Source organism: Peromyscus californicus, unplaced genomic scaffold, assembly GCF_007827085.1.
Source record: "Peromyscus californicus insignis strain IS unplaced genomic scaffold, ASM782708v3 Scaffold_9__1_contigs__length_137607984, whole genome shotgun sequence".
Lineage (NCBI taxonomy): Eukaryota > Metazoa > Chordata > Mammalia > Rodentia > Cricetidae > Peromyscus > Peromyscus californicus.
In genome coordinates, this window is record NW_026294617.1 from 78,902,220 (window position 1) to 78,924,353 (window position 22,134).

The 22,134-nt window shown below is 46.0% G+C and overlaps 1 protein-coding gene across 1 annotated transcript in view; it reads right to left on the reverse strand.

Annotated features, from left to right (window-relative positions):
* Cd101 (CD101 molecule) overlaps positions 1–22,134 on the reverse strand; it is a 33,709-nt gene extending 11,575 nt beyond the window's left edge. Inside the window, exons 1-8 of the mRNA XM_052732213.1 lie at positions 22,076–22,134; positions 21,568–22,025; positions 19,972–20,388; positions 17,307–17,693; positions 13,429–13,806; positions 12,314–12,718; positions 7,448–7,858; positions 2,879–3,274 (exon numbers count right to left, since the gene is read on the reverse strand). Coding sequence (XP_052588173.1) covers positions 2,879–3,274; positions 7,448–7,858; positions 12,314–12,718; positions 13,429–13,806; positions 17,307–17,693; positions 19,972–20,388; positions 21,568–22,025; positions 22,076–22,134 — 2,911 coding nt within the window. The remainder of the gene's footprint in view (positions 1–2,878; positions 3,275–7,447; positions 7,859–12,313; positions 12,719–13,428; positions 13,807–17,306; positions 17,694–19,971; positions 20,389–21,567; positions 22,026–22,075) is intronic.

The following is a 22,134-nucleotide window of genomic DNA, read 5'->3' on the forward strand; positions in this document are numbered from 1 at the left end:
CTTTCCAAGGGTGTCCCTGCTGCACTTGAACTTATTCAGTAGCACCCCATGACTGTCATGATAAAGTGCCCCTCACTTCATACACTAAGCACATCTGAGCTCTGTGCCACACCCCCCCCCCCCCCCCCCCCCCAGTGCCCTCATCTTTTAGCCTTGTTATTACAGGCGCTGAGTTTCAGCCCTTCTTAACCACTGAGGTTCCCTGGCTCTGATGTGAAGTTTTATGTCTTTTTGCTATATTGTATGCCTTTCCATTTTCCTAAAATGGTTTTCTCTCTTCTCATGCATCCATGTTCTAGAGAACCTTCCCATCTCTACTTGACCCTTCTCTCTGGCTCAGTTGCTCCCTCAGCATTCTGGGACTATCCTCCTCTGATGACACTTATCACAGTGAATTCAACTTTCCCCATTCTGTGGGAATGGCCCCTTCCATTAACGGTTTTGTGTGCTCACATCTCATATGATTTTTTTTTTTCCTTTGGAGACAGGGCTTCTTTGTGTAACAGCCCTAGCTGTCCTGGAACTTGCTCTGTAGACCAGGCTGGCCTTGAACTCACAGAGATCTGCCTGCCTCTGCTCCCGGAGTGCTGGGATTAAAGGCGTGTGCCACCACTGCCCTGCTCAGTGTCTAGATTTTAAAAACATATTTGTATTATGATCTTTGTTTTATGAGAAAGGCACACATCATACACATCAATAGTCTGACGACACGGCTAGCAAGTGGTTAGGACTGCAGTCTGAGTTTAGGGCTGTGTCACTCCAACCTCTAAGACTTTTTATTACCCCAGATTGTCTCCCTACCCACTAGCCAGGAGCAGAAAGGCAGAGCAGGCCACTTTCTCTTGCCACAGGATCTCCATGGGAACATGTTTGCTGAAATGAAAACCCTGTTGGTTGAGGCACAGGCCTGTGAGCCTTTTCAGAGGAGACAAAAATGACTCTGTGTTTTTAGTGTCTCCTTCCAGAGTTCATCTTTTACATGATCAATGAGATGTTCTACATGACCTCACATAGATATGCTGTGCAGCCTCTCACCTGTCTCAGAGGAGATATGCTTGCTAGTCATGGAATCAGTCCTTTTTATGGTTGTTACCTATTTATTCTACTGTAAAAACTGCTGATTCTATGGGACCTGTGAATTCCAGGGGAAATCATTTGTGGGGTATGCCCAGATATGTGGGATATCCTATAATTGTTGGAATGAAAAGCTGCTAAAAAAATTTCTGCCTGGACATTTGGAAGAAAAAAAGAATTACTGAAGAATGGACATGGGGGAAGGATGGTGGAGCCCAGAATAATAGATGGGGGAGAGGATGGTGGAGCCCAGAATAATAGATGGGGGAGAGGATGGTGGAACCCTAGGTAACAAGTTAAATGAAGCCTCACTGGAAATGCAGTGAGGCTCTCTTTGCCTGTGAGAATTGCCATATGTACCTCTTCCCTTCTAGGGATTGTTGCTAAAGCTAGCTGTTCTCCTAGGAATGTCAACTTTATAATGGATCCCATCTATCTGTTCTGTTGTGGAGTACCAAGACTCTGCTTTAATTTCTCTAGTGATCCTTTTCCAATAAGAGTTCAGCCTGTAGTTCATCTTTCACCTGTTTGAGTCTCCTGGAAAGAAGTAGCTAAGACAATGAACTGGCAGATACTACAGCAAGCCACCATGTATCGGTCCTGCTGGAAGAAAGCACTCTTGTTATCAACACATGTCTAATAGATACCCAGCACTTGTCTGATACTATGCTAGGCTGAGATATTGGCTGAGGGGGACTTTTCTACACAGAGAACCGTCACTTTTTGGTCAAAGGCCTTTGAGTGGCTCTTCTCTTTGCTGGAAACTATAAGGTAGCTCTAAATGGCATCCTTCCTTCTCTGATGTCTTCCAAGACACAATAATACAATGGAAAGAGGACACGAAATGAGCATTGCTAACAAATAGGATCTTAAATGGCCACCCCATCCCCTAAAGGGCCCATGCGGGAAAGGGTTGCTCCTCAGTTTGGTTCTGTTAGGAGGTGGTGGTGCCTTTAGGAGAAGGTTCTGGTGGGAGATCTTCATGTCATTAAAGGCACGCCATTGAAGGGACATGACACCAGCCCTTCCTCTTCCTCTCTCTCACTTCCTAGCCAGAGGTGAGTGGGTTTGCTCAGTCACACACTCCTGCCGTGATGTGTGACCGCAGACTCAGAGTTCCAGGGCAGGATGATCAGAAACCAGAGTCTCTAAAGCTGTGAGCCACAGCGGTCATTTTCTGCAAGTTGAGTATGTTTACCCAGTAACATTATCAAGGACCTGACAGTTTGGTGAGAACAGAGACAGACAGACAGAGGGACAGAGAGAGAAAGACAAACGACAGACAAAGATCCCAGCACTGATTCTCTGAGGAAAAGTGGTTTTGGTTCTGTTAATTGTTCTTCCCTCGATCAAGAGAGTGTTTGGATGTAATTGACTCTGGTTCAGTCGGGTCAAAATGTAGAGCTAGCATCATGACTACCGTCTTATCCTGCCTCATCTTCTTTTCCACCACAAAACAGCATCCCGGGATCAGAGGACCAGCCGAGAGGTAAGGATGCTGCTGGCTGCTCATGTTCTCTGGCTATCTGAGGCACACACGACCCTGACGGCTTTTTGCTTGGGAAGGGAAGGTCAGAACAGTTCAGATATGCCCATTAGTCAAGCGTCTGTGCCCAAACCTCAGGTAACCTTGCGGGACGAAATGAGTTACCATGGAGAAAGGCAGTAAAGTCCTCTTCTTTGAGAAATCTGAAAAACTGTCATCAGTCTGGAAAAAGAAGGAAACAAAGCGAGGCAGAAGCACAGAGAGAAGCCGGATATGGCAGTGACCCCATGAGCCAGTAGCTGGTGGACCCCAGGTTACCTGAGGGCAGCACCTTGAGCATCACCCGCTGGGACTCATTTGAGGCTTGGCTGACCCACTTGGCTGGGTGGCCATGTTGCTGCCACTCTGCCACTCTGCACCAGTACATCCCAGCATCCTCCATCTCTACCCGATGCAGCTTCAGGACGAAGTCGGTGGGAGAAGATCGGTAGCAGTGCAGGAGCCGCCTGCGTCCCTCCGGGCCGTACTCCAGCACGCCATCATACTGCAGGTGCGCCAGCATCTGGCTCTCAGCGTTTGCTCTGCTCCAGTACCATGTCACGGAGTACAGGGAGGCTGTGCTGCCGGAGCCATCCAGGCTGCAGCTGATGCCCGCCTCTCCATGCTCGGTAGCGTTTCCCAACCACGTCACTTTGGAGACGTGGACCTGACTTCCTAGAAGAAGGCAAAGTGGTGGACGGTTAGGGAAGAGCAGACTTTCGGCATGGTCACCTCTGAGCCGGATCATTTCCACCGGGAGATCTTGTCTGGTATTCTCCAGACATTAGAACCTTCATCGTTGATGTTCACCTTTGATCCTTCCCCATTTTTTTCACATTTGCCAGAACATTCTCTGCCACAAACCAAGCTCACCACTTCCCCGCCCTAGCCTGACCTCTTGCTGGTAGACCCCACTACTAAAATAGACACAGCTCCAGCTGGGCTTGCAGCCTCCACGTGTCTTTGAACTTCCTCTTTGATTTCCCACAGGTGCCGTTCACAATTCTCGGTACTCTCTCGAGTTATGAATTACACCAGCACCACGCCTTTTGATGAAATCACCTCCCCCCCACCCCACCCCCGCCACACCCAGATAGTCTCTCTTGTTCAGACACCCTGAGACCCAGAACACTGATACAAGCGACAGAATACCACCCAGGGGGACATCTCAGTTATTAGATTAGTATGCCTTAAACAGCTTTGGGCCTGCCTTCCTACCCCATCTCCCACTAGCCAGCAGGTGAGGACTTGGGATGACACACCCAATATAACAAAGAGCAACTGGAAGTCAAGGTGGGAAATTGCAGTGTGCATGACATTTTCAACTCCGCTACAAATTCATCTATTAAATTGTTTTGTTGTTTTTAAACTTCTTTTTTTCCTGATCCTGGACTATGTTTAATCTAACTAGTATTTATCTGTCCTTCATGTGGAATCAAGCAAAATATTAATTTATATAAAATTCTCTGCATTCTTGCCTCAAGTTACTCCCTATTTGATTGCAAACTGGTTTCTAATCCATCACAGTACTTGACCACAGTGCAGTTCCAAGCTCAAGGGACCCCTTTGTTTTCTTCTTGGCTTTTGTCACTGAGGTTCATTTTCTTCTTGAAATTCTTTCTTCTTTTGACCTGAGAGAAAATCCTCTGCTGCAGTGATAACCAGCCTGCCTCCGTATCTCCTTGCAGCGTATTTCTTAATTCATTCCCTAGCCCAGGTATGCAGTGTCAACCGACAATCACGTGGAGCTCACAGAGAGGATTTGCTTGGTACCCTCAGTACTTTAAGATAATTTGGTTAACTACAAACATTCTCAAGTTGGGAAGTGTCATTGTGTTGTCTTAGTCAGTTTTCCATCACCGTGACAAAAATACCTGAGCAAAACAACTTGAGGAAGCAAAGATGTATTATATGGCTGGTGGTTTTGGGCTCCATGATCCAATAATTCCTATATTTTTCATGCCTATAAAACTAGCACCATGTGGATGGCTGATAAGATTTATAACCAACTTGACCTATGACTAGGCGTCCTTGGACTATGGCTTCAGTGGTCTCATAGTGTCTATGCCATGGATATCACAGAACCAACTTCCTGTGGAGCTCAGTGTGAGAGGAAACTCCAGCCATGTTGCTCTCATCTCAAGGGAAAGTCATTGAAAACAAACAAAACAAAAACAACAACAACAACAAAAAACCCACAGTAGCTCAGGGTGGTCTGGAACTCACGATGTAAGATAGGATGTCTTTGAAGCTGTCATCCTTCTGCCTCAGTCTTCCTAGTCAAACGCCACCACACCCGGCTTTCAAAGGAAAATGTCCTCAATGAAGTTACTCTTACATCCTTGAGTCTTTGATCGGTGGGTCTGGCCAATCCCTGAGATGCCTCCAAGGGACTTTTCCTTTTGTGCTAGTGAGAAGTATGTGGCTTTAATTTCTAACAGCCACACTTTCCTTGAGCCCCAACTTGAGCCTCTTTATTGGGCAGATGCCAAGATTTTCACGTTCCTCTGCTCTGTTTTTGTTCCCAATTGCACTGTCAACCTGGCTAAAAGCAGCTAGCGGTCACCATGCCACAGCCCGAGTTGTCTTGGAATTTTTTCAATTCCTTTTGAGTTCAACCTCACTCAAGTCTTCTTTAGGGAACGAACAAAATATTTGCCAGAACTCAACATGGACGGCCTTTAGTCTACTTCCCAATAGAGTGTTCATTTCTATGAAGTTTCATGAGCACAGTCTCTCTGTCCACATTCCCACCAGCATTTTCTTTCACCAGAATTCTCCATTAAACTCTTAAAGTATTCTAGAGATGTTCTAGCCTGCTTCTTCAACCTCTTCCAAACTCCTCCTACAAACCAGTTTCAAATCTTAAAAACCACTTCATCAGGTTGGATTGCAGCATGGACCCCACCTCTCTGGCATCAATCTCCCATATTAGTTTTTTTGTTGTTGTTATTGCTGATGTTGTTGTAACAGATATTCAAAAGAAAGAGTTTAGAGGAAGAAAGGTTTGGTCTGTTGATGGCCTCAGAGATTTCAGTCCAGAGTCAGCTGGATCCTTCGCTTTGGGCCTGAGGTAAGGTAGAATATCAGAGGTTGGACCATGTGGCAAAAGCTCCTCTCCAGATGGCAAGGCTGTAGAGAGAGAGCATGCCTGCACCTGTGGACTTCCTCCTCCTTCCCTTGTATTCTGTCTGGGGCCCCAAGCCTGTTTGCTGAGACCATATATATTTAGGCAGGTCTCCCCTTAGTTAATCCTCTCTGGCAATATTCTCATAAACACACCAAAAGTATTCCTATAAACACACCCTACTAATCTCCTAGGTGTCTCCCAGTCCAATCTACTCAATGGTGAAGACTGTGAGAATTTCATGATACACTAAAAGATTTAATACTGAGGCCAGATTTCTACCTGAGAAACAATGGCTTGAGCCAAGAGATGTTGCCTCCTTGAAATGGGCAGGCACACACAGTCAAGTGTTCGGCTAGGACAAGTGGAAGGCAGGGCCATCAGTCACACAGATGCAGAATGTAAGGAGACATCAACGCAATGGCGGTGGGGGTCTCTGGAGCGTCCATGTAGAAGTGAACAGTAGGATCTAAGAGCCTAAGGCTCAGGCCATCTAAACCCAAAGATGTAACATAATCATCTTGTCGGTGACAGTTAAAGCCAGGACAGCGGCGTGGAAGCTCTGAGAACAGCAGAGAGTGAAAAGCAGAAGAGCAAGAGCCCAGGATCGTTCCCAGAGGAACACTCAAGCTTAACAGAGAAAGGGGAGGGGCCTGGAGAGGAAGTGAGCCAGGGCAGAGAGAGAGCGATCTCTTCCTAAGCTACGTTTTACCTCTGCTTCTCTCACAGACTGTGAGCTCCCCAAGGGCAAGAGCTGTATCGTATTCATCTTTGCAGTCCCGTTTCCTAGCATATGGGAATGTCCAGTTATCATCCTAGTTTTTTTTTTTTTTAATGTCATCTTGAAAATAGTACTTTAAGCATCACATTAGATCGAGTTATTTACATCATACTGTTGGCTCTTGTCCAGTTCCTTAGCCGTGACACCCATCTGACTTTAATCCGCCGCTAGAGGTGACCCGGCCAGTACTGAGAGATCTAGTCAAGCTTGCCTGTATTCAGACAGCAGCGCTGTAGACGAGCTCAAATGGATGGAAGTTCCATCACATTTTTAAAGATCTCCAGAGGTGGAGAAGGCGCCCCCAGTAAGCCATTCCAGCAGTTAACTACTTCTATCTGCCTTATGTTTAGGCAGCCAAATGTTGAAAAGCAATTTCTCCACACATCCCCATAGAGTTGTACAGTTTCTGTTCACAGTGGGAGAAACAGGCTTCGTATTACTCTTTCTCTGCCAAATTACAGTAGAGCCCCACTGGAGTGGCACAGCCGGTTATTACAGAGATCTGGAGATATGATTCCCTGGGCAGCTGTGCAGACCAGGCTGCCAAGCTGCCAAACCAACCAGGCAAAGGGATCTTGTTCCCATTTGAGCTCAAAACCTCATACTGATTCACCTTAGGCAACCTCCCCTCCTCTGGTGTCTACCAGGTCCTGTGGGCATTTGTAGGTGGCTATTATTCCTACGGTCCAGTTTTTTGTTGTTGTTTCGTTTGTTTGTTTGAGACAGGGTTTCTCTGTAACAGCCCTGGCTGTCCTGGAACTTGCTTTGTAGACCAGGCTGGCCTCCAACTCACAGAGATCTGCCTGCCTCTGCCACCATGGACCGCCACCGCCCGGCCAGATAGTATTTTTAATCTCTTCCTAGTCACACCCTACAGGCTGTTGGGGAAAAGCTGGCCATCCTATGGAAAGGTCTATGACAATACTCTTCTAAGGTTTACCTGTGGGCCTGAGTTTCAGTTCTGTGAGTCCTGAAGTCTTTCTGTCAAGCTTTTGCCAAGTGCCATTCATAGACAAGAACCATTCCTCCACGGCACAGTAGTAGTGGCCCCGGTCACTGTCTTCCACACTCAGAATGTTCAGCAGAAACAAGTCTTGGGACACTTTCTTAGAATGAAATTTCTGCTTGCTCCGAGGGGTTTGAAATCCATCCCCATATTTTACGACATTGGCTGGGTCCGTTTCTAGGATCTTCAGATAGGATGCATTTGTAGGAGTAGGAGAAAAGTACCAACTGACAGATAACGGAAGGTCCCCAGCAGACCGGGACAAGATGGCACATTCTATGTACGTGCTGGAGCTGATGGGGAGCTCTTGGGCTTGACTGCTTGAGTTCACTCTCAGTTTGCTCTCTGAATGAAAAGAATGAAGAGAGTTACTTGGCTGGGGAAAACAAACAGAATTTTAAGCCAGCCCGTCAACTAGGGCAAATAGCCACTCCAGCCATCACGTGGGTGAATTCCCTCCCAGCAGCTACCCTAACTGTTCATTCAGCTTTGGCACACAATTCATGATCTGATGAAGCCGTCCTTTCCATCTCTGAGCTCTGTTCATCTCTCAGGCTGCATGTGGCTAAGAATAGCTCTGACTGGGACCCAACACAAAACTGTAAACTTACTTAAAATACTACGGAATTTTGTTTCATTCTTCGAACTTTGGTTGTACGTGAACTTTGGAGATGACAGTGTTGTGTTTACAATGTCAAATGTCTAAACATGCCTGTGAGAATTCTGTGTGACTGCAAGTTGACGTTTCTCTCTTCATAACATCCATCTGCTCATCCTCGTTCTGTCCTTACTGTGTGGGAAGGGGGAGAGTCCTGGGGGAAAAGGCCAGCTCTGCCCCACACGATAATACTGTTGTATGTAAGCAGAAGAGTCTCTTCCATGCATGTTTGCATCATTTTGAGAGACGGCGACACTGTGAGCGCTCTGTCTCTGGGTGTTTACTATGGGAACTGCTTCTGGATCTGCAATTTGTCAAAGTCTAATTAGAGCTCTGCAAACACGAGGACGAGAGGAGGTTGTGTGTGGGCTGTTAACACAGTGTCTCTCTGCAGCCACTGCACTGTGAGGACTGCATAGGGACAGGGACTCCAGTGCCTTTTCCTTCGTCACAAGACCCACAATAAACCTTACAAATCTCATTCTCGTTTCTTGCTGATCTCTCTATGGTTGTTGGTGTTGCCAGAAGGTCCCTTTATTCCCCTTCCACAAACATTTATTAATCACATATTATACCACATACCAGACTATTTTAGGTATTTTGTGACTACCTCCTCTCAGTGAATTGCAGTTTAGAGCAGCAGTTCTCAACCTACGGGTTGTGACCCCCTTAGGGGTTGACCGACCCTTTCACAGGGGTTGTATATCATATCGGATCTCCTGCATATCAGATATTTATGATTCATAACAGTAGCAAAATTATAGTTATGAAGTAGCAACAAAAAATAATTTTATGGTTGGGGGGGGGGTCACCACACCATGAGGAACGGTATTAAAGGGTCACAGCGTTAGGAAGGTTGAGAGCCACTGATTTAGAGGAAGATGTAACACAGGGACAAAGACTTCCAGATTATATAATCGATCACCCACATAGGACAGAGATATGCAGAAATGCAACAAATATCAGGATCGCCCAGCAGGTTTACCCAACCCGAGGACAGGAGTGGGGAGAGACTTCCCGGAGGAGGCAACACTGAGCTAAGTCTTGAAGATGAATAGTCATTCAGATGAATAGAGAGCAAAGGAATTCCACATAAAAGGAACAACTGAATAACAGTCTTGAACGCGAGAGTAAATGTGGATTATGGAATTGCAGGCAGTTCAGTGTGGTTGGGTCAGGTCTAAAATGGAAAGTGGGAGGCTCTGGAGAAACAAGTACACGGGATCACTGAAGACCTTTCCCATCTTGCTATGGGAGTATGGACATGAAGAGGACACCGTTTCTAATCTGTGGTGCTGGGATGTGCTAAGGACATCATGAACAATATGGAAAGACTATCTTTGGACAATGATGATGACTTACACTCTGACACTGAGTACAGGCATGTCTTGGAAGCACTTAGATATGAATCCCAAAACCAGAAGAAAAACCATCCTGAATAATGAACATGGAAGTGGTCAACAGGTGGATCGTATCCGTGGGCAGAAACTACTTGACCCTAAAAAAGCACGGAGAGTCAGAGCACATACTAAACTTGAATCCAAAAGAGCGGTTGTTTTTAAAGAAACAACTGGACTCAGTGGAATAAATCTTTGTGGTGATACTTCATTTGTGCTGAAATGTGATATTTTGTTTGTATGTTAATAAATAAAGTTGCCTGGAGATCAGAGGTCAAATAGCCATAAACAGAAGCGAGGCAGTGGTAGCCCACGCCCTTAATCCATCACATGGCAGGCAGAGTCTCTGTGTGGTCAAGGACACAGCCAAGTGTGGTGACACAAGCCTTTCATCTCAGTACCAACCACAGATACCTGGAGGTCTGTATAGACAGGCAGTGACGAGGAAGTCATGTGGCTGGGCTTAGAGCCAATGAGAAGGCAAAACAGGAAGGCAATAAAAACACAGGTCAGACAGGAAGAAGCTCTCTCTGTGGAAGCTACTGCTGGTGGTAAGCTAAGGCTAGTTGTGGCTATTGCTCTGATCTCTTCGGCTATTACCTCTGTATTTGGCTCTATGTTTCTTATTTAATAAGACTGTTTAGAAATTCGTCTACAAATCTTGCCTATTGTGGAAGAGAATCAGAAGTTCAAGGTCATTCTTGGCTACATAAGAAGTCTGATGCTAACCTGAGTTTAGAAAAAAAAAGAAAGAAAAGAAAAGCCAAGCATAGTAGCACACACCTGTAACCCTAGCACTTAACAGGTTGAGGCTTGAGGATTGAGAATTTCAGGTCAGCCTGTACTTCAGAGTGAGACACTGTCAAAAAACAAAAACAAAAACAAAAACTAAATAAATAAAATAAAATAGTGACTCAATGGAGGAGGAGAATACAAGAGAATCAGAAGAAATCAGTAGTATTAGGAAGAAAGCTTCATGCCATGGGGCCGGGGGGAGAGTGGAAGAAAAGAGAAAAAAGAAAGAAAGATTTGTGGAAGCAATCTCAAACATCAAGGGAAGGACAAGTAAATTAAGGCATGAATTCATGAGCAAGGTCATTACTATTAACACAGTACTATTAACATATTTCTCAGCAGCACAGAGTAGGTGGTGCACAGAGTAGGTGGTGCACAGAGTAGGTGGTACACAGAGTAGGTGGTGCACAGAGTAGATGATGCACAGAGTAGGTGGTGCACAGAGTAGGTGGTGCACAGAGTAGATGATGCACAGAGTAGGTGATGCACAGAGTAGGTGGTGCACAGAGTAGATGATGCACAGAGTAGGTGATGCACAGAGTAGGTGGTGCACAGAGTAGGTGATGTACAGAGTAGGTGATGCACAGAGTAGGTGATGCACAGAGTAGGTGGTGCACAGAGTAGGTGATGCACAGAGTAGGTGATACACAGAGTAGGTGATGTACAGAGTAGGTGATGCACAGAGTAGGTGATGCACAGAGTAGGTGGTGCACAGAGTAGGTGATGCACAGAGTAGGTGATGCACAGAGTAGGTGGTGCACAGAGTAGGTGATGCACAGAGTAGGTGATACACAGAGTAGGTGATGCACAGAGTAGGTGATGCACAGAGTAGGTGGTGTACAGAGTAGGTGGTGCACAGAGTAGGTGATGCACAGAGTAGGTGATGCACAGAGTAGGTGGTGTACAGAGTAGGTGATGCACAGAGTAGGTGGTGCACAGAGTAGATGATGTACAGAGTAGATGATGCACAGAGTAGGTGGTGTACAGAGTAGGTGGTGCACAGAGTAGGTGATGCACAGAGTAGGTGATGTACAGAGTAGGTGGTGCACAGAGTAGGTGGTGCACAGAGTAGGTGGTGCACAGAGTAGGTGGTGGCTACCATGCTTGAGCACCTGCTCTGCATGCCAGGCACTGCCCTAGGAGCACTACAGACACACCCTAGCTCAAGTGCACACCAGCAGCTTACAGAGGCCGTGACTGAGGCAGAGGCAGAGCAAGCAACGCGTCCAAGCCCAGGGCTCATTGCCATCCTGGGAAAATGCTAGTCAGGAGAGAGAAAGCTCGAGGTGTGGCAGAACTGTGGCTAGTCTGGGTTTTACTTTCAGCCTCTCTGATCTATTATCGAGTTAAGATTGAATTGGACGGAAACCACAAATTCTCTCTTGTAGGCTAACAGGTTAAAAGAGGTAGCTAAGTGTATCCTAATGGAATTTACATGATCGCCGCCACTTCCAAACATGAAAAAGATGTTGGGGCACCAGCAGTGACTGACCTAAAAGACCGTCTCCTCTGGAGGAAGGCCCCTGAGGATCTGCTGTGGCAGGCAGTATCCTTTAGCTGTTGGGAATGGGAACTCTCGGCAGATGTGGAAAGGGCGCAGAGTTGTTAGCCAGTGGGAAGTGTTTCATTGTCTTACCAACCAATGTGGCCATCCCATGTGTACTAGCTTCACATCAGGGCCATCACATCAGGCTTGCTTTACCACCACAAACACAATGACTGGGTAGTTTTGTGTTTATTTCTGTAGTTTACACAAAGTGGGAGGAGTTTTGTTGTTGTTACTGTTTGAAACAGAGGCTCAAATTATAGCCTAGGCTGACTTCAAATTCTCAATCCTCCTGTCTCAGCCTCCTGAGTACTGGGATTGTAAGTGAGTACCATCATTCCTGACCAAAAAAATTCTCTTCTTTTTCTTTTTTAAAGCAGGGATCAATTTCGAGCATCCCTTACCTGGAAAGGTGACGGTAATCCTCAATAGGTTAGAGGTGGCAGATACCCTGGCTGGACCACTTGTGTACAGGGAATTTCTGTCATAAACTTCCACACTGCACTGATACACCCCTGTCTCCTCCAGAGCAGCATCGTGGATTTGGAGTTGGGAACGAAATGAAGACTGTGAAACCTTCGTCTTCCTGTGGAACTGGGAGAGGACATCCCCCCATTCGACTGTGCCATTGTGGGTGATTCGAATTAGCTGATGAAAGGCCCCAGAGCCAGCTGGCTGGAATTGCCAAGTCACTGAGAAAGGCAGCTTGAGACCCGAGTAATTGGCCCTCACGATGCAGGACAGGTCGAAGGTGTGGGTTAACGTCACTTGCGGCTGCCGGCTCATCAGATTTACTTGTAAACTTGATTCTGTGGGGGGTGAAAGTGAGACACGCTTCCTGTTTACCAAGTCCAAGCACAGGACTTCCAAGTTTTCTCAATGCCACCCTTCACACAGGGCCACACATTTGTGCTCCTGGAATATGGTGAATTTGGGGGTAGAGGTTGGTCCACAGTACAGTCTGTCCCGAATTCCAACCTCAGCCCTCCAAGTTTCCCCCATCGCCTGTGACTGTTCTCAGCAGCCACAACAAACAGGCAGTGTTTTCCACAGTGTGCCCCTTAGACAGCTGCACTGAGCAAGGAGGACACTCACAGCCAGGGTCTGGCCTCCTTCCTCTCCCCACTCAGCAAGTAGAACACTCAGAGCCAGTGTTTGGCCTCCTCCCCACCCCCAGGGTTCAGCGTCACTCTCTTGCCCGTGCTAGAAAAGACTTCACGGCGGACGCCCAGGCGGCTGTTGGAATGGAACAGGCTTGCCTCCACTCATCTGTAAGTCAACTCCTATTCATAGGGGTTTGTTTTCAACTTGGAACAATTTACAAGTTGCACTCTAGAATGATCTTTATAAAGATGAATAAACTCTGAGAGGTTAGTCGACAGGCCTGATATGCAGATCCTGCTCTGTTCATCTCAGGTTACTTATACCATAGGCAGGGTTTCCGGATGTTGCTACTCAAACTGCATTATACAATGGAGTGACTGACACACATCCAGAAAAGGATTTCCCAGATACTCACTCAGAGATTTGACAGTGACTGAAATCCTCTGGGTCCACTGCAAATCTTTGGCTTGGTTCTGGGGCCTCTCCGACACTCTGCATTCATAGGTACCACTGTCTGAGACCATGGCAGAGCCAGTCTCCAGCCGAAAGGTAGCCCAGTCCACTTTCTCCAACCTTCTGTTGCTACAGTCCTCAGGGCTCGGAGAAGAGACTCCCCACTGCACAGTACCATCTTGCCCCATGCCAGCCACAAACACGGCTGTGGTCTGGTCCTGTGGGATGAGCCACCAGCTCACAGACAGAGGACCTTCATCCCCACCTGCCTTACAGAGAAGGGTGAGCGCCTCTCCTTCCCACAGGGCCTGCTTCTCGGCAGACACAGACACACTTCTTGCTGCGGATTATAGATTATGGAAGAAAAGTGCATCAATTAAACAAAAACATTTCTAAAATACAGTGAAAGCAAATTATAAGAACTTGACTTATTTGTGACAAATCAGAGCTGGTTGATTCCTCCTGTACCACACCCAGAACAAAGATCTGCCAAACATTTACATTGTAAATAGATGGATGGATAGATGGATAGATAGATAAATGCATGTGTATATGTATGTATGTATGTATGTATGTATGTATGAATAGATAAATGTATACGTGTATGTATATATGTATGTGTTGTGAATGTATATATGGATGGATGGATGAATTTGTATGTGAATGGATGGATAGGTAATAAATAGAATGGGTGCATGTGTACATATATATATATATATATATGTATGTATATGTGTGTGTGTATAATAAAATTTCCCTAAGGTAATTATCATAAAGTGGAAACAAGACAGGTGACCAGAAGAGCCTATGGACACATACATGATTCATAATATATACTTATATTTCTTATCATTTTATTCAGTCAGCCCATACTGAAGAATATCCAATTGAGCAAATATCTGATAGTATTTTGTTCGATTCATTAAGGTGAGTAAATGAACCAGAAAGTAATGAAGCCCTGATGATTTAAATATTAGGGTGTTTGTTTTGCTTTTTAGAATAAAGGCCACCAGTGTTTTCAATATGCTCTCCATCTTCCTACTTACCCTATCCCAGTCAGACTGAAACCGCTTAGTGTGTGTTTTGAACAGGGAAAGAAACTTATTAATTAGACCTCTGTTTGCAATTCCACCATAAAAGAAAACTAATTTGGGGAAATGTATATTTAGATACACATACATCATATATATAGATGCATATCTATCTTTTATCATTGGTAAAGATAGTCTTCTTATGTTTAAATTACTGTGCCTGCTAACTATAAATGTAAGGCTGGCATCCAGATGGGAAATTTAAGACGCGGAGAAATGCAAGCATTCACTCAACAAATGCTTATTGTGCAAGGTCCTGTCCTGGCTGCTCTGTGGGCCATGCAGACACATCAGGAGCTCCCGGGTCTCAGGCAGCCCAGCACTAAAGGCCAACAACAACCATCACCACCCAGAGGCAGAATTACTCTGGGCAGCACACTTGACCTCTCTGAGCCTTTGTGTTTCTTTCCAGGAAAAATGAGGGTAATAATAGCAGCCACATTTTGCTTTGTTGAGAAGGCTGAACAAAGGCCACACAAAGGGCTTAGGCCTTGGGCTACAGAGAGTACTGAAAAGGGGTTAGCTATTACCATTAGTGTTTAATAAGAGGCACTGGCAACAGAGGAGGTAGTTCAAAGCAAAAGAGAAAAATAAAACAGAACCAGCATTCGACATCTAACGGGGATCTAAATGAATCTGCAAATTGTTCTTCCCCACAGAGGAGAGCGATCCCTTCCACTGCTTCAGGCATGCACACACCAGCTACAAGGCAGGATGAAGACAGATCTTCATAAGCAGGTTGAGCAAATTATCAAATGTGCCTCTGCGTTTTGGGTGTCAGAGGCACGATCATGCTATCTGCCTTTTGTCTTTAATATAAAAATGACTCATAACTGAAGTTTGCAAATTAGAAGGGCAATGACTAGTCATAATCTCACTGCTGTAACATAACCATCATGATTAGTTTCAACTAACATAACTTCAAAAATTCATCGTGGCCATTAGCCTCATAGTAAGTGGTAAGAAGCACAGCAGGGCACAGGGACAGTGGGTGTCCCCTTCTGCTTAAAATATTCATGGAACAATAAAAACTGCTCATATTTCAAATAGCAGTTTGACTTTCAAAACAGAGTGTTAGACAAAGTCCTCAATAAATATGCTAATAAGTTTTCCAATTGCTATATGTTAGGCCCAGTTAGAACTCCAGCCTGTGGGGGAAAAAAAATTCTCTTTAGCATTGAAAGGTAACCCTCTCCCCTACGACCAGAAGCCGAATGCCATGAAGCACCCTTTTGAGCTCCAGGATTCAAATTCTCACACACCGAGTTGAAGGAAGCTTGTAGATATTTTCCCTGGGGAGTTGAGAGATTTAGTGAGTGAGTGAGCTCTGTGCAAATATGTAAACCACCCACATTGGTTTCCCTGAATCCTAGAAACTTAGACCAAATGTTTAGTGTGGAAACTAACACCAAGACGCTTCCGTCCAGAGCTCCATTCTCTTCCTCCCTAGCCGATGGGGAGAAGGAAGCCGAATGCAGAGGGGGCATTTAGCTATCTTTGGAGATACCCCTAATGAGCAAGTGCAGCAAGAACAGCGTTCATTTCAGCTCGGTTTATTTTTAATTAAGATTTCTTCCCTTACTTTTTGCTTTTGGGCAAATTTACTTTCTAGACTTTAACACTCAGCCCAGAGTGTTATTCTAATATTGGTTCTGGGTGCTATGTAAAGCCCGGATTATTGAAACACAGCTAAAGTCACTCCATCTTCACAAAGTAAGGATGAATGAACTCAGTGGCTGTCCCGAGTCTGTTTTGTGTTGCAGGAACAAAAAAACCTAAGGTCGGATAATGTATTCTGACGGTTTTAAGAATCCAAATATTGTGGTACTGGCATGGTGGGGACCTTCTAGCTACGGCAGAACGTCATGGAGGAGAAAGGGAAGCAGGAGAGATAAGCACCCAAAGTGGCCTCATTTACACAGTCCTGTCTCCCAAGGTGGCATCAACATATTCGTGAGGGTGGAGCTCCCACGATCTAATTTTGTCCACATCACCACACCGAGGACCAAACTTGGGGCCTTTGGAGGACAGTTAGAAGCCATAGCAGTGGCTCTCGGTGTCCTGCTCAGAGGGATGCTCAGGACCAGCTGAGCAGACATCTCACCACATCCCAACAAGCACAGAGAATGGAGTCTGTCTGCTTTCATTTGTCTCCTCATTTCTCACTGTGAGTCAGAATTATGACCCACTGCAAGTTAACATAACCAGATTAGCAGAAAGCAATTGAAAAACAGCCGCCCAGCCTCAACTCAAGGTCAGCTTACTTGGCCGTGTGTTCCTCAGGAAAAGGGACTCTACTCTCCCCCCACACACACTCCCATATACACATGCATTCACACACACCGGCACACACATGTGCCACATATTCATGCACTTATAAGCATATGCTCACGTACGTACATGTGTACGAACACATAAAGTCAGAGGACTTTATACAGAAAACCTAGCATACAAAAACTGCAACTAAAATAGACTCAAACAACGTAAGACAGCAAGAAGGGACTTAAGGGCCTTTTTAGAGACAAGAGAACTGAAATTGAGTAATGAAGAGAGGTGCCCATGGCCCTTGGCTCAGGAATTGGACTCCAAATGTCTTGGCTAGTCTTGGTACTTTCTCCTCCTTTACTTCACCTCCGGTGGGGGTCTGACAACTCCAGACTCTACAGGAAGACCCTCACTGTGCTCCTGTACTGCCAGGGAGGGGGTGTCTGAAGAGAGCACCATCTGTGGTTGTCCCCACGTCACGTACCTGCTGGCTCCCTCAGCCGCACCCGGCTGAGCGGCGACTGCTTTCTCCGAACTACCTGCCAGGAGCCGGTCTGAGTCCTCACCATCTCTGCTACTTCACAGCTGTAGGCGCCTACGTCCTCCGGACTCAGGGAGAAGATCTTCAGAGAGAAAGTCTGGGTGCTTAACTTTGAAACCTGCAGCTGCCCTTGGCTTGCTCTGTCTCTGTAGTCTGTCTTCAGGTCCAGGACCCCATCAGCATCGATCTGGGCGATTTCCTTCCCGTTGAGGAACCAAGTACCCTGAAACTTCTGGTCACCACCTCTACCCACAACCAGGCAAATCAGTTCCAAGGGGTTTCCTTCAGCAGGCGAGCTCCTGGCTGTGATGTCCACTTCAAAATCTTTTGCTGGGGAACAAAAGCAAGGCAGATGTTTAGAAAGCCCACTGTCCTTGCCCCTTTGGGCACAAGAGGGATGAAATCTGTGATAACGATACCATGGTTGCATTTTATGTAGCCTTTCAGTTCTGTGGTGGAGTGAGTTCCCTACTCAATATAGCCCCACAGTAAAAGAAAATTACTAAGGCCCCCGACTATTCCAAATCACCCAGAAAGGACAGTATCCATGGTTTTCTTGAAGCAGTCAAGTAAAAAGCATGCACAGATGTGTCAAGTATCTACTTAGGCATGTCTCCTTAATTAAAAAGTGAAATATTTCATGCTGTGTTGAATTGCTGTAAATTATGACTCCTGGTTTTCTCTTTTATTATTGTGCTGGAGATTAAACCTGGGCCTCACTGTGTGCTGGGCATCCACTGCTTGCTCTGAACCATAACCCCTGCCTTTATTTCTTACTTTGTTCATTTGTCTAAGAAAGAGCTAGTAGAATTCTTCTAACTTCTGAGCACATTTGATACAGCCTTGTAGGACCCAATGAGCGCATATCAGATACTTGAGGGCCACCGGATGATTTGTAGTGGAGCAGAGTAACATATAAAGTCAGTTATCCACCCCTGGAGTATTCCTTTCCACAGTGTGTTGTGGAATAGAATATTTGTTTAACTATGTAAAGATGCGTTGCATTTGTTTGTGTTGCAGGATAATTGTTTAACTATGTAAAGATGTGTTACATTTGTTTCATCGTGCCTGCCTAAAGCATCTGATTAGTCTAATAAAAAGATGAACAGCCAATAGCTAGGCAGTACAGGGATAGCGGGCAGAGAGAATGAGGAGGAGGAGGAGGAGGAGGAGGAGGGATCTAGGCTAGAGAGAGAATGAGGAAGAAAAAGAGGGCAATGCTCGGGGCCAGCCAGTCAGACACAGAGGAAGCAGGAAAGTAGGACATACAGAATGAATAAAGGTAACAAGCCCTGAGGCAAAACATAGATGAAGAGAAATAGGTTAATATAAGTTATAAGAGCTGGTGGGGCAAGCCTAAACGAAGGCCGAGCAGTCATAACTAATAACAAGTCTCCAGGTCATGATTTGGGGCCTGGCGGTCCAAGAAAGCCTGCTACATTTGGTACCCCATACTGGGCACCAAAAAGCTGTTTTACCTTCCTCACAGTGCCTGCCCTTTAAACTACTGGCCGCCAGGCTGCTCAGGCCATAGCTTGGGGGGAACTCTCTTCCCCCAGACAATGGCTCTGTTGCTACCACTAAAGGTAGCTTTAACTAAATCCCTATCATTCTAATAACACTCAAGATTCAAAGGCTAGAGTGAAACCCTGAGAACTCAGAGAGTTAGAGTAGCAACTTGCTAATGTTCTCTCTTTGCTGGTGTCCCCAGAAGCCCCTCTCCTTTCACCCCCCACCTGAACTGAAAAACCCACCATCTGCCCCCTCCTTGCTACTTCCTGTCAACGAGTTGCTAACCCCGCCTCTAGGAGCCCAGGTTAATTTTATGTAACTAAGGCAAATGCAGCACAGCTTTACATAGTTAAACAAATGCAGCATAAACAAATGTAACACATCTTTGCCTAGGTAAACAAATATCCCACAACAAGGGTGGATACTCCCAGTTTTAACTGGCCCTCCGTACTGGAACAGTGCACCTAAGGAGACCAAAACTGGCCAGGCCTTTCTGTCTACTTTTGATGAAAATGTCAATGGATCATGTAAGGTGACAATTTCAAGCCTGGTGGAAAACCATCCTATCACCAACAGGGACGAGGCTTCATGTTGGAAATTAGAGCAGCTTTTAGGCCCAGCTGCCTGTGGTAGGTAGGCTTCGGAGAGAGGCAGATTAGACTTTGGAAGTTGGTTTCTCCATTCCCCAGTAGGGGTTGGAATGTACTCAGTGTGTCTGTCACTGGGGTTCCTTGTTTCTAAAATGGGGGGCTGACTATCTTACGGGGTGACTGTTTGAACTACAACTAAAAAATATAAATAACATGCTTACAAAGTGCCTGGTAAACATGGTTATAAAATCGTTTCCATGGCTGGCTTATAGCATCAATCTAGCTCTTTCATATTTCTTGTCCCATATAAAATCTCCCATGAGCAGAGCTAAAATGGAACATTTTGGAACATCTTTTCAGTTATGCTTCCCAAATGACAAAAACAAAATTAACTTAAACTTTTTTATCTACTTTTTAGGAAGAGTCAACAAAAGGTTAAAAAAAAGCTCTCCCTACTTACTTACTCACTGACGGCAAATTCACAGGTTTTCTGAGAAGATAATTACCTGCTGGCTGGATCCTCAGAGCTGTTTGATCTGTCTGCTTTCTTGTGATCAAAGTCCACGTTTCATCTGGATCCTGAATCCATTCTGTGGCCTCGCAGAACAACTGGCCTTGATCTGAGGGCTGGAGCTTGCCCACGGACAGCTTGAAGGAGGTGGCTCCAAGCTTGTCCAGCCGCACGTCACCGGCCACGAACCTATCTGCATAGGAGGGCCCCGGGGCCAACAGAAAATCCCTGGAGAGAGAAATGATCTCAATGGCTTGGCTGCCTCCTCCATCCTGCACCAGGTACCAGGTGAGAGAGAGGTGGGTATGTTGAGCCGTTGCTTTGGTGGCCTCGCAGGTGAGTTCTAAGGGCTCGTCTTCCTTCTTCCTGAGCATCTGGGAGGGCATGGTGGCAGACAGGGTGTCGGGAATCACTGGAAACAAAGCGACAGTGATCATCTGACTGGTTCGTGTTTGTGTCTAAACGTCATCCACAAAGCGCATCCTTTGAGCTTGCTTTCCCAGCCAGATGCCTTTCTAACGTGGGTCTTCCCTATTGCGGAGGCAGCATGGAAACTTTGCAAAGCAAGTGGCTTAGTGATGTAGGACCCTGGCTTTGCTTCCTCAGCCTAGGCTGGAGCCAGGTTAGCTACTCAGCCGCCAGGGAGAGGAGCATTGGTGCTTCTAGACCTGGATTCTGGCCTTCAGCCACCCATGGTGTCTCACTAGATGCGCATGAGTGGATCGCTTTGTTTCTCTCCCCAGACTCTAACCTGCTTTTTCTATTACAGAGATCCGAAATCATGTGATTTGTTATTCAGACCCCAAATGTACTATTTCCCGAAGTTTTCATAGCTGTCTTAGGACCCTACTGTTCTCTTCTTTCTCAAATGCAAGCCATACGGTCCAAGTTCATCCAGCCCTGAGGCTGAGTCACCAAATACTCGAGACACTGCTCTAAGAGCTGAGCGTTCCCAGGAGCTCAGAAGGTGGTGGGAGACGTGCATATAAATAGCCAGTTATGGCATAACTGGGTAAATGCTGGTAATCACAGTGTGAACAGGGCATTAAGAAGAACCAAGTTGGGGATATGCCCTGAGGCAATCTAAAGGGTTTTGCAAAGGAGGTAATGTTGAATCTGCATCCTGAAGTTCGTGTGAGAGTTTGCTAAATTATAAAAGAAAGCTAGATAGTCCAGGCATATGACAGTTGCAAGAATCTGAACTGTCCCTGTAGGGATACGTGCTAGGAAATGGTGGTTGGAAAACCACCATTCTGCAGTGAATGACATCACCTATGATATTAGTGCCATCTCTCCCTTAACAAGTTGCAAGATGATATGAAGTTCGGGGACATGCAAAGGTCCATCTAATGCTTTGCCACTACCAGTTTGTGAGTAGAGGTCTTGGGAAGGCTCCACACTGGCTCAATCTGTGTGGGATAGGTCACTGGGGAAAACATGAGACACCTACTTGTAACACATCTCCGAAATACTCGGAGTGGTAGGTAGGCTCTTCATCCAGAGCAAACAGTCTAATGGAAAGCCTTTCCCTGGGCAGAGCATTGTGATGGCAGAGACAGGCTTGCCAAGGACCTGGCTAGCAAGAGCTCACCAGTTAGATTTGTCTTCGCACTGTAACTTCCAAAGTACTTCCCATCCGTGTTGGGTGTGAAGCACTCATATTCGCCAGCATCCCTCATCTGGAGCTTTGCGATGTGCAGCAGGACTGAGCTGCCTTGCAGCCTCTCCACGTAGATCTCCTTGCTTTTCACCCTCTGGGCATACACTGCGTAAGAGAAGCCGGCATCCTTGGTACTGATGATCTGAACTTCCCTGGTCGGGGCTGTTGGCAGGTAAACAGACCACTGGAAATCCTGCGTAGAAGGCCCCTGATGACCACTTACGTTGCAGCTGATGCTGACAGGGTAACCTTCGGCTCTGTACAGAGGTCCTTTTTGAATTGTTACTTCCCTCTGGCCGATGCTGAGCTTAGCTTGCAAGTAGGAGGAAGAAAGGGGAATAAAAATAGATGAGTGTTCTAATTCCCGGGGTACCACATCATGTAGTCCTCTATATTACCATCCCGGTAAATGAGACTGTAGGTTATTAGCTATAATCACCTCCAGTCTTCACTGCCTTCCTCAGGCTGGACGGCAGAGGAACGGCTCAGCAAGGTCAT